The 13,387-nt window shown below is 31.7% G+C and overlaps 2 protein-coding genes across 2 annotated transcripts; one reads left to right on the top strand and one right to left on the bottom strand.

Annotated features, from left to right (window-relative positions):
- Positions 1 to 1,150: 1,150 nt before the first annotated feature.
- On the top strand, positions 1,151 to 5,556 carry LOC121792982 (caffeic acid 3-O-methyltransferase 1). The gene is made up of 4 exons (XM_042191148.1): positions 1,151 to 1,642; positions 4,476 to 4,786; positions 4,868 to 4,932; positions 5,046 to 5,556. The coding sequence occupies exons 1-4, from the start codon at positions 1,218 to 1,220 to the stop codon at positions 5,340 to 5,342; spliced, it is 1,098 nt and encodes a 365-aa protein (XP_042047082.1). The 5' UTR covers positions 1,151 to 1,217; the 3' UTR covers positions 5,343 to 5,556.
- Positions 5,557 to 5,686: 130 nt separating this feature from the next.
- Positions 5,687 to 11,290, bottom strand: LOC121792984 (protein DOWNY MILDEW RESISTANCE 6-like). The gene is made up of 4 exons (XM_042191149.1): positions 11,032 to 11,290; positions 10,121 to 10,368; positions 6,757 to 7,081; positions 5,687 to 6,107 (listed from the first exon to the last, which is right to left on the bottom strand). Exons 1-4 carry the CDS (start codon positions 11,230 to 11,232, stop codon positions 5,859 to 5,861), a joined length of 1,023 nt encoding a protein of 340 aa, XP_042047083.1. The 5' UTR covers positions 11,233 to 11,290; the 3' UTR covers positions 5,687 to 5,858.
- Between the last annotated feature and the right edge of the window lie 2,097 nt (positions 11,291 to 13,387).

Genomic DNA, 13,387 nt, shown 5'->3' with positions numbered 1-13,387 from the left:
CCGTGTTCTTCCGCAAGGACAACCTCAATGGTCCCACCATTCTATTATTCAATCTAAATAAAAATATTTCCGCAATATTAAAATGCATTAAAATTACCCGGAATAATATTACAAATTATAAAAAAAATGAAAAATTACATAATTAAAATCATAAAAATTGAGATTGAGAGAGTTGTTTGGTATAGTGTCATTTTTTTGTGTTTGAAATGAGAGTATTTATAGATGAAAGTATGAATTTTGGGGTAAAACTAATGAAAAAAAAATTGAAAGTGTGGAAAAAATGGATATATTTTATTAGGAAGTGGGGAAAATATTTTTTTTTAATTAAATCTGAAATTTTCAGTTTTTTTGATTTTTTAAAAAAATAATAATAAAAAATGATAAACCAACGGGCCAATCAGAGCATGTCACGCCGACGCCTCGTGCTCTTGCCGTTGCCAACGGCAAGAGCACATCCGTCGGCAAGGACACCGGTGCGGATGCTCTTATCTCATTTTATATCATGCACTTTTTTGGACTGACACGTGTCAATCTCTTTAACGTGCAAAGAGAAATTGTGGAGGTGCAATGTAGCAGATCTAAAAGTTTGCCAATGGATTATACTCTACTATTTTGTGGAGATTTATAATAATAATATAAAAGATACTACTATTAGGAGTCTTATTTTATTATTTTTCTCCGCTCATATGTGCGCAAGTCTTATTCTATTTTTTTAATAAGCATATTAATTCATCTTACAATTAAATTATTATTATAAAATAAGATTCAAATTTCACTCATATATTCCTTGTAAACGGCCAATTTATCCATTGAAACCTACACTGAAAGCAAATGGAGCATAGATCAAGGAGTAATATTTATAAATTGAAAAAATTATCATAAAAATCAAAGAGTCTAATTAAACTATAGCTCATTATGCAAATTTAAGAATCAATTGAATAAACCCTTATTATAAGTTGAGCAAATTATCATAAAAATCATACTAATGTTTAATCAAATTATATTCAATATTCAATATGAACAGGGAAAGTGGGTAAAAGGAAATTGATGAAAGGTGGTGGTGGGACTTGGGAGCCATCCTATTCCAACCACTTTATCTCAAACCACTACAAAAGTTAGGTAAACTCCAAAATTCCATATATACCACACTTTTTCTCACCACTCTCACTTCACATTTCATTATCAAAAACTCAAGAAAACCAAATCAAAACCCAAAAATGGCAACAAATTCAACCACAACCAAAAATCCCCATGGCGAAGAGGAAGAGAACTTCCTCTTCGCCATGCAGCTGGCCAGCGCCTCGGTCCTGCCGATGGTGCTGAAGGCCGCGATCGAGCTCGACCTCCTCGAGCTCATCAAGAGGGCCGGGGCCGGCGCCTTCGTCTCCCCTGCCGACCTCGCCGCGCAGCTCCCAGGCGGCGGCGCTGCCAACGCCGCCGCGCCGGTGATGCTCGATCGGATCCTCCGCCTCCTCGCGAGCTACGCCGTCCTCGAGTGCCGCCTGGAGACGCTCGAGAACGGCGACGTGGGGCGGCGCTACGGCCTCGCGCCGGTGTGCAAGTTCCTCACCAAGAACGACGACGGAGTTTCCATGGCGCCGCTGGCGCTTATGAATCAAGATAAAGTGCTTATGGAGAGCTGGTGAGTATTTTTATTTTCCTTTTTCGCCTTTTTTTTGCTTTTTTTAATAAATGTACATTTTGAAATTTAATCCCATAATATGAGGTGGAGAATAATGCTAGTATATTTTATTGAAACTGGGGCCCTTTGATCATTTTTCATTTTATTATGTTAGTCCATAATTTGCAATTTAGGTCAGGGGTGAATTTGACGATAATTGATTAACCGACAATCGAAAAACTGAAATTATTGATTTCAGAATTTTGGTGCGATTCGGTTATTAGTATATATGAGAAGTTCAATTACCGATTATAATAAATAATTGAGAAAGGAATGGTTTATATTTAAATAAATAGTTTCCAATCAAAAGAGTTGGTACATTGGTCAGACAATCCGCAACGCTGTCACTTGACCGTCCCTTAAATTATTATTCATGGGTCTCACTTTATTTTTTTACTCCATCTCTTAACCAAGGGACGGAACCTGCAACCCCCCGTCCTTAACCATTCATTAAATTACTATTCATTCAATTTCATTTTTTATTTTTACTTCCAACCAAATTCAATTAAAAAACACACTTCGTTAAAAATAAAATAAAATTACAACATAAAATAAAAATACAACCTAAAATTCAAAAAAATAAAAAAACACATAATTAAAATCCTAAAAAAATAAAAATGACATAATTTATGATGAGAGGTTAGATGAAAATTGGAGAGGAAATGAAGATAATTTGAGAAGAATAGATGTGTATTTGTGTGTGAAATAAGGATGAATTAGGAGTATATATATAGAGTAAAAAATATAAAAAATATAAAAAATAAAAAAATTGAAAAAACAGTAATATAACGGTAATATTACCGTTTTTAATTTTTTATTTATTTATTTTTATTTAATTCAAATTTTTTAAAAAAAATGAATTATTGCTTCAGCGTGACGATGCCCACTCGCGGGCCGGCGAGTGGGCGTCACGCATGGCGTCGGAGCGCGCCACGTCGTCTCGGCGCGTGGCGAGACGTCTCGTCAACCGTCACAGCATGACGGAACGCGGAATGGGCTGGGGACGAGACGGGGCGCTGCAACGCGTCACGCTGCCGTCCCGTCCCTTTGTGGGTGGCCTTAGAGTGTTTGTCTGGTAACCTTGAAGTCACGTGTTAGAAATAAGTATTGATACTGATTAATAGTTAATTTAGTTGGCGAAATGATAATTTTGTTCAATTATTAACTGAATTGACCGATTAATCAATCATACCTGGTTGAATAATTGGTTAAGAATATATCTACTGATAATTGAATCGGTCGATAAATGCCTAATTTAATTAGTTAAGTAATATATCTATCCAATGGGATATTGGCCATTAATATATCTATCCAATGGGATATTGGCCATAGTAGTATTATGGAATTTTTTAAAAGTTAGATTTTTCTTACGAACTTTCAAATTGACAATTGGCAAATTATATCATGAACTTTATTTGAGTTATTTTTCACCAGTGAAAAAATTCTGGAAAATAATATCATGATTCAGATTTTTTTCGTAATTTCTCGAAAACAACTTTGAGATTTTCAAATTTTTTTAATATTTGAGGATAGTTTTTTTTCTTGAAGCACATCCTGTAAAATTGTCCTTCAATACATTAATATAGCCAAAACTTTTTAGTTGGTTGAAAATAACAAACTTGAAGTATAAAGTTTGTAGTATTATTAGCAAAATTGAAAGTTAATGGAAAAAATTCTAACTTTTTGAATGTTTCATTATATTAGGGGCCCAAAACTTTTTAGTTGGTTGAAAATAACAAACTTGAAGTATAAAGTTTGTAGTATTATTAGCAAAATTGAAAGTTAATGGAAAAAATTCTAACTTTTTGAATGTTTCATTATATTAGGGGCCCATATTCCCTATATACTCCAACTTGGAGTAATTTGTATATATGGATTTAATTACATAATTAGGTTATGATCATTTTAAGCAAAGCAATTAATTAACTGAACTTATAGTATAAGCTTCACATGGGACCCACTCTCATAGGCTGTTTACGTTCTCTATCTAAAAATAGTTCACAAGTGTTGTATTTGCTTCCATCTCTCAAGCACAAGTGTGAGGTCTTAGGAAATGGGCTTCTGACAATCAGTGGGTTAGACCTTCCCCTTAACGAGCTACTGCGTACCCTGATTTAACCCCCTCACATAATGTCGGGCCGGAGTGTGGGGGCTGTCAAGGCGACAGAATCGCCTTTTTTTTATGCAATCTAAAAAAATAGTGTACAAAATTCTGATTCTATTATCTTTACCTACTACAGGCCACCAAACGTGTCATAATTAGTAGTGAGTTAAGCTATTTAGACATCTTATCACAATTAGGTGAACAATTCGTCGTTTTCAATTGGTGGGTACCACATTTGATCATTATTTTTATTTCTTTAAATGTTGCATATATTCATGGGGTTGGTGACTGGTGAGCACTATTTTTTTTAACTTGCTAACTTATTTTTTGTGCAAAGTTCTATCGATATAAAAACTTAGGTCTGAAAATTCAATAGTTTGTACGTACACGTTGCTAGGTAATTTGTTCAATCAAATTACAATCGCAAGAAATGATAAATAAAATAACAATTATTTTTATAATTATAAATATAGCCAGACCACAAAATTTTGACTCAAAAAATTACATGCCTCTAGATTCTTAACTAGGAATAGAATCTTAATAGGTTATACATATCACTAATTCACTAACCTTACTATAAAACCAATACTCATATAACTTTCCACTAACATTTTCCACACGCATCTCTTAAAACTCATGTTGATCCCAAACGACGGTCTTATAGTAAAATTGTGTTTTGTGTGAGAAAAGGTACCACCTAAAAGATGCAGTTGTTGACGGAGGGATTCCCTTCAACAAAGCCTACGGGATGACTGCGTTCGAGTACCATGGTACAGACCCAAGATTCAACACGATCTTCAACCAAGGCATGTCCAACCACTCCACCATCACAATGAAGAAGATTCTAGAAACTTACAATGGCTTTGATGGGGTCAAGACTGTGGTTGATGTTGGTGGAGGAACTGGAGCCACCCTCAACATGATTCTTTCCAAATATCCTTCTATCAAGGGCATTAATTTTGATTTGCCCCATGTTATTGAAGATGCCCCATCTTATCCAGGCATGTGTTTTATTTTGTGTTTCTATCAATAATTTTAGACTCTGCATTTTAAATAGAAATATGTGTGTTGTGTTTGTGTAGGTGTGGAGCATGTGGGTGGGGACATGTTTGTTAGTGTGCCTAAAGGGGATGCCATCTTCATGAAGGTAAACCTTAAATTACCAAAACACCCCTTCTCCCTCCCCTCATCACACACAATCTAAAATGGAAATTTACATGTAAATTCCTAAACTTTTGTCAAATAATCTTCCTTTTACAGTGGATCTGCCATGACTGGAGTGATGAGCACTGTGTGAAATTCTTGAAGAATTGCTATGATGCATTGCCACAAAATGGGAAGGTAATTTTGGCTGAGTGTGTTTTGCCAGAGGCTCCAGACACTGGCCTTGCCACCAAGAATGTTGTCCACATTGACGTCATCATGCTGGCCCACAACCCAGGTGGCAAGGAAAGGACAGAAAAGGAATTTCACCACTTGGCCAAAGCTGCTGGCTTCAACCACTTCCACAAGGCTTGTTGTGCTTACAATTCTTGGATTATGGAGTTGCTTAAATAAATCAGAAAATATAATTGTGGTGACAAGTTTATTTTGGGGGTGTGCATGGTTGAGTTGAGTTTTTCAGTGTGTGATTTTTATCCCTTTTGGTGAAGGGTGTGCAGTTGAAATTACTAGAATACCCTCCAAAAGATGATGGAAGAGCTGTGGCAAGATGTTTTGCTGCTTTTATGAGTTTGTATTCCCCTATGCTCAATAAATAAAGCATTCTTAATTTCCATGCCTTTTTATAGAGCAAATGAATTTAAGTTTACATATCACGTCACGCCATAGTGGACTCGAATCTGAGACCACAAGCCTCATAAATTACCACTATACCAATCGCGTACACGCTAGTGTCTAAATATTCACAAAGCGACATTTTCACATAAGCTTATACCCTTGGAAGGGTTTGTTCCAAGAAACATTATTGGAATAAGGGTAGTAGACTTACATTTATTGTAATAGTTGTCTAGCCAATAATTGGCTGGCTTAAATATAGATTTTAGGACATAAATCATTGGTGATAATAATTGCCTAGCCAATATTCTTGAAAAGATCCAAGCAATGGCCTTGATCAAGGTTTCTACTCCAGAATTTATCAAAGTATTCAGCATAAGTGTAGTCTCTGTAAATGGGCTGTGATTGGTCCTCAATCAGCTGTGACGGAGCTTTGATCACAGCCCGGTTACTCGGGCACAAGAATGTCGCTATCGAGATTCTTGCTTGCTCTGAGTTCACTACCGCTCTGTGCCACGTGCTTTTGTATTTTGAGTTGCTCAACGCCTGCAATCAAATAGATAATATCACAATTTACACACCACTTTTGATAATCAATTTGTATTTTAGAGCTTAATTTGAAATAGATTAGTAGAAATTAAAGTAAGAATAAAAGTATGGGTGCCCAATTTGTAAACGCACACTTGTGTTGGGCTTATTTTTTAAATGGATAAATAAACATAAGTAATCCTTTAAAGGTGATGTTGATTTAATTACAAAGATTTTAACTTTAGATATTAACCACTTCGCCATTAAGTCAAGTCCAACACACATACTAGTGTTATTAAAGGAGTACAAAACAAACATATGCGGAAAATGCTATAGTATTTCTCTATTTAAGCTTCACCCATGAAATCAAAGCTCGTTTTATTTATTTTCAAATAAAATAATAAATTAAAAGATCAAGCTCTGATTCAAATTAATGATATGAATAACTATTGCAAGATAATAAAATTGAACTAAATGCATAAAACAATTAATGCTAATTGTGGGCTAAATGACGTCGATGTTCAGAAATGTATAAAACAATTAACGCTAAAAATTAAATCTTATGTTGAAAATACTCCTTACGTCTCACAAAATTTTATAAAAGTTTGGTTTATGAATTAAGTAAAGAGAAAATAAAGTCAAAGATAGTAAAATAGATGGTTCAAACCTGAAGTTGGTCACCGATGTTGACAACAAAAGCATTCGGAACGGGCTTGACGGACAACCATTGTCCATCGTTGAGCAATTGAAGGCCCGAAACCTGCGTGTCTTGAAGAAGGATTGTGAGAGTGTTGGGATCAGTATGAGCCGGGAGCCCGAACGTGAGTTCGGGCTCCGGGCACGGTGGGTAATAGTTTATTGCCATGTGCTGGCCCGCTTCGCCAAAGCTACTATTTATATAGCCTTTTTCAAGGCCCAAACTCTCAGAAATTACTTCTTGTAGTCTCAAGCCCAATTGTCTCACTTCCTTGCTATAATTGCCCACTATTTGCCTATGTATGCAAAAATAATTACTCTTACTCTTTTAGGATACATATCAAGATAATTTCAGTTAATTTTCGATAGTATGAGATGTAAAATTATTTGGCCAAACTGTTCAAGACAAAATCACTAATTACTTTATCTTAACATTTAAATTTATTATGTTTTTTTTCTTGCTATATATTTATATTAATATTTACGAATAAAATAATAATTATTAATACCATTAAACAATTAAAATTAAAAACCGGAATGAAACCTATTCAAATTCAACACATCATCGATCTAGTAGAAGCACGCAAGAAAATATTCAAATTACTTATTTTTTTATATTAAGAATAAAAGTAAAAAATCTAAATTTAATGGGTGATTACATCTCGCTCATAATCCTTGATGCTTTTGCATGCCTTACCGAGTAGAAAAGCGTGTTTTGCTTTCTGATTTGTCTATGTTAATAAAAAAACTATAATAAAACAAGAACTTTTAAAGATTTATTAAATTTATGTATATTGAGTTTGATTTGTATTTTAATTAAAAAAATTCTCCTTGTATTATCAGGCTATACAAAAATAATAAGTCGTGCATATAGTTATTTAAAACATAATTATGCTTACAAATTGAAACATGAATCTTCAGATATTCCTTATCTATTTTCTAGTGTTACGTCGCTTTCACTGTTAAAGTCAAGCCCTTTTTGTTGAAAAAAAAAAGGTTCATTTTATAAAACATTAAAAAGGACAGGAGAGTTCTAAAAGAATCAAATTTGTTTTTTCTTTATTCAATGAATCAAAATCCAGCACAATAATTAAAATTTCGAGGCAATACTAACATATATCTTTAATACTAGTATATTATAGAATTAACTATTCTTTGCTATACAAATTTGTAGTAAGTACATGTTTTGTTATACAAAACAGTCGGTGATAATTATTTAAATAGAGATCTTTTTTACTTAAATAGAGATGAATGCATATGAAAGTAATTATAAAAAATGGGATAAATGGAGTATACTAGTAATTTTTAGCACGACATAATGCCTATAAATTTTTAATATATAAATGGACGAATCTTATTTAAATAAATTTTATTATTAAAATAATTATGCCCTTATTAAATTATCTCTATTACATTTTAAAAATATATCATTAAAAAGTGTTTAATATGAAAGGCTTATTATAAATGCAAAGATAATTATACATATACCCAACGAAACAAATTATATTTTTAAGTCCGAAGTAATTTAATTTAAAACGTTTAAGATTTCGTAAATTATTGCAGAAAACTAATGGAGTATGATGTAAAAGTACTAATATATTATAAATTAGTTAGTGTTTATAAATAAATTTTAATAATACAATATTAGCAGCCGTAATCTAGAAGGTGCTGATCAAGATCCACACAAGCAATTCTAAGTTCAACCTTTTACTTTTTGATTACTTAATTTCTAAGTTCAACCTTTTACTTTTTGATTACTTAATTTCAAATGTCTATCACTAATAAAATATTAATACTCATACTAATGTACTCTCTTCCGTTCTTTCGTAATAAAAGTGCTTCTTTTAGGCAAGATTTAGGAAAGTTTGTAAAGTAGATAATGAATAAAATAAAATAAAATAAAATTAGAGATGGAGGGAGAGAGAATAAAATAAAATAAAATAATTATTTTTTGGTAAAAATAAAAATAACTCAAATATTTTAAAATTTCATAAAACAAAAGTAAATTAACAAACAACAAAGGGAATATGGGCAACGACCACTCAATTAAAAACAATAAATTGTTGCGTGGTCCAATATTATTGTAGTTGTACTCGTCATAAGCCAAAACGCGTTTTTCGACATAAAATTGATAACGTGTCTGACAATAAGAGAATATTCCTACTTAGCTGGCGTCATTGAATGACGTCAGTGATAAAACGTCATAAATAAAAATACTTCTATCAATTATTCCAAAAGGTTCTTCTTGAATTTTATTTAAAAATTACAATAGACCAATTTTATAATTTTTTCTTTTTTTGAATGGACTTCATCTCTCTCGACAAAAATTATTAATTTTCCTTTTTTAATGGTAATAAATTATCGGTTTCATAACAAATATGCTCTTAGGCCTATTTAAATAGAACGAATGAATTAGTTATGTTTCTCTATGTCTTTTTTTCGGAGTATAAATTTACATACATTTAAAAAGGATTTCGTTTACAAAAAAAATTATTTGTATATTCCATCAATTCCACTTAACTCTTTTAATATTTACCAATTTTAATAAATACTTAGGTAAGTGTTTGGATAAGTTAAAAATTGGCTAATATTTCATTTAAGAATATTGTATTTAATTATAAATTATAAGCGTGTGATTTATGTGTAAATAATTTGATACAAAGAGAATAAAATATTAAAGGCATTATAAGAGTTTTAAGAGATAAATTTATGTGTACATCATTTCATCATATCTCTGTTTTGAATTTAAGGATAATAATATATTCATTGAACATAGCAAAGGCAATTCTAGCATTCCACGTGAGAATTCTTCTACTTTCTCGAAAAGGAACATGGTCCATCAATTTTATTAACAACTTGCTTCTTGAATTTATTAAATATTGAATTTACAAACATTATCTCATGGTTGACAAATTGAGAATCATGTTCTCATTTAAATGAAATTCATATTTACGTAAGTAATTCCATTTATGTATACTCCATGTACTTATCTCCTCTGTCTAATAATCTCGTTTATATTTTGTATCATCTATAAAAATTAATTACTTTCTTTTTTAATAAGATGAACGACTATTCCTCTATTAACAATACTTCAACTATTTTTTCTTTCTTTCCATATGATCTTTTGCATTGATAGTGAACGGAAGAATTTAGTTAGAGTGACCCATTCTTCTTTTTACTAACGGAAAACCCTAATTCTACAAAACTATTCCCATTTTATCATAAAAAGATCATAGCAAGTGTTTTATCATGCATATTTATCACATACACACACTCTTTTATGGAGTACTACCATATAGAGATATGGAGAGATAGAGAGAGAGAGAGAGAGTTACTTGAAAGATGTAGGGTTTGTTGGCCATTCATGGACAAATTTGTCCAAAGGGTGGCAATGGAGCCTAAGATAATCCCTCCAATTATGAATCTTCTCTTTATGAAGATTAGAACTAGTGCTCAATCTTGTGGTTTTTGTGTGATCATTTGAGTACAATTTCATTTTCTCTTCCACAGGCAAATTGAAGAACTCTCTTGTCACATCCAACATTTTATCCATGCTCTCTATTGCCACACCATGGTTTATCACCTACATTTCAAACACACAAAATTGAACATATTTTATCATGTCTAATATATCACTTTCCCACTTTTAGCCTGTCCAATTACCGATATCAAAACATAGTATTAAACTGCAACCCTTAAAATCTTGTTACCACAAGTAAAACGGGACGAATGAAGTATTTTTTAAGGGCACACTTTCCATTTTCTAGTCGTTTCCAACAAAAATATCCCATGCATTCAACTACTTTGTTCTCTATAGTAAAATACAATAGACCTCATCTCCTAAAATCCAGTACCACCAACCAAGTATAGTATGACATTTGAAACTAGACGAACACGATTCAAATCCCAAAATAAATGTCCCATTTTTTTTTATTTTTGTTTGTCCCAACCAATAACATCACATACATTCAAGTTCAACTACTTCTCTCTCTACAATTAAACACACTAAACCACATACTCCCAAAATCCAGTACCATCCACCAAGTGAGACATCTTAAACTGGACGTAACTTCATTTTTCAGTTTGTCATGCATATCAACAATATCCCATACATTCAACTATTGTTTTAATATAACATCTTAAACGGGACGAAGGGAGTATTCTTTTCGGGTTCAAATCCTACCATACATACAAAAACACTAAATCTAGAATAATGAAGAAAGCAACAACATGATGGAAAAATGACCTGAAAAAAGCCATAGTGGTGACAAGCATGAGAGATTTGTCGGGCCATGAGAGATAGATCGGCAGAGCCCAAATCAACGATGGGAGCATTGAAAAAGTCTACAACTTCTGAGAGTTTGGGCCTTTCGGGCTCGGGCCGGACGTAGCTGGCCGGAAGGGTCGAGCACCGGATACCGTTTGAGACTAGCAATACACTTTCCATTATTTTATATATATATATATATATACATATATATAACGAAGTTATATATATGTATGTGTGTGTGTCTATATACAGATGAGTTGTGTATATATAGAAAATGCAGAGCTGTGGCAAAGTTGACTTAGTATTATGGTCTTTATATAATGTACAGTTCTCCTTATTTGCCTATTTATCTCACCTACACTTTACTTTTACTATCGTGTCATTATCCCATTCAAATTCCTTCTATTTATATCATCTCCAATTATGTGTATCTATATATTCATTCACTTACCAAAATGAAAAAAATAAATAATGAAATTTTAAATCGCGGAGGTCTTAAAATAGGAAAATAATACATTAATTTGTGGATGGATAGAGTATTGAATAGATTTGTATAGAAGGAACCAAAAAATAAGTTTCATTAATAAAAAAAAAATTATATAATTAAAATTAAGTTTCTTTAAATGTTACAATTTAAATATAGAAATTGAATAATTTAATTAGAGAATATTCAGAAAAATATTACTAAAGTCCCATAAAAAAAACGAAAAATTCACATTTATGTAAACTTTTTGGTACCAATATATCATTCATGCCACTTCCTATATAGTGTAGTTAACATAAATCCTTTTATAACTACTTTACCTATGTTAAACTTTTTAAACATCTTATAAATCAATGAACTATATATTACAAACATGTTAATATATTCTACAGACATATAATATGAATAATACTATAATAGTTATATTCTGTCAAATTTTAATGCATCATGAACATTCATTTTCAATAATCAAAATGCTATCACTTATCATATAGAGAGTGAAAGAGTGAATATCAAATGTTAATCTTAATTTGTGGGATTTATTGCTTGATGTAAGCAAGATTTGTGGGGCATATAATAGGTTCTTTAGCAACGCTTGATTTTGTTGTCTGATTTGTTTTATTCATCTGTTTCATATAAAGAATAGTATTTTGTATAGTTAAAATTCCAAATTATTAGAAAAATCGCTCTAAAAGTGGTATAGAAAAATAAATAAAGAATACTCTTAGAATCTTAAATTTATACGTTCAAGTTTTTTTGTTTATTTGAATCTCCATGCAGCTGCTATTATCGGTATAAATAAATTATTATTATTATTATTATTAATGTAACAATTATTCAATTTCGAAATTGAAAATGAGTTTTTAGATATGAGTATCTTAGCTAATCTAAAAAGGTTCCGAAATTGGAATTTAGAGAATAGTTAATTATGATCCGTATCAAGATGGGAATAAAGACAGGATAAAGAAAACCATGAATGTGGCCTTTCATGTAAGCACAATTACTCATTAAGTCAATCAAATTAAATCACTTTATTAATATAGGCCTACCTGATTTTTGTTTATTATATAGGCCTACCTTAATCGAAGTATTACTTTATATATGAATTTTCATATTGTAATAATCATCCAAAAAAGGTAGTCAAGATTCTAGAAAAGTAAAGGAAAAATAAATACTTCGTATATATATCGCATCGTCTCATCTGGAGCTTCAAATTAAAGACTGTAACCGAACTTTCAACATCATCTTGTCTAGAGTTAAAGAAGACTTATAAGTTCGAAGCATTGTCTTGTTTGGAACACATCTACTTTCGGGCATCACCTCGTCTAGAGTTTGAAAACACCCGACATGAACTTTCAATATCATATTGTTACCGCACCAAATTTTTCGTTATACCAAAGTTTCGGTTAGCTAGGAAAATTTTCAAAACCGACACTATAACCGTATTTTTGATATACTGTTGTAAATGAAAATTAATATCATTACCCTATCGTACCAAAATCCTTTGAAAAAGTATAATACCAACCGGACAAAATTTTGGTATTTTTAAATATTTTTTCGTTACAATAAATGTTGTATTATTAGTCATTTGGAAAAAAAAATTTCCACATCTAATTTGGGATGACTGAGTCGTTGAGTTCTGCCCAAAAAACACGTTTGAAAATAAATGGGAAAAATGCAAAATTGATATTCCAAAATTGTGCATATGATTATTACACTTCAATAGTTGTCAAGATAATAAGTAAGTCGTTTCTAAACCATGTTCGACGTCTATCTTAATTTGTCTCTCACATGCTTAAATATGCAAACTTTTTCCAACTCTGTGATTGGAAATTTTGTTCAATGCTA

The sequence above is a fragment of the Salvia splendens genome, chromosome 2 (genome assembly GCF_004379255.2).
Source record: "Salvia splendens isolate huo1 chromosome 2, SspV2, whole genome shotgun sequence".
Taxonomy (NCBI): domain Eukaryota; kingdom Viridiplantae; phylum Streptophyta; class Magnoliopsida; order Lamiales; family Lamiaceae; genus Salvia; species Salvia splendens.
This window is presented reverse-complemented; position numbering and strand designations above follow the sequence as displayed.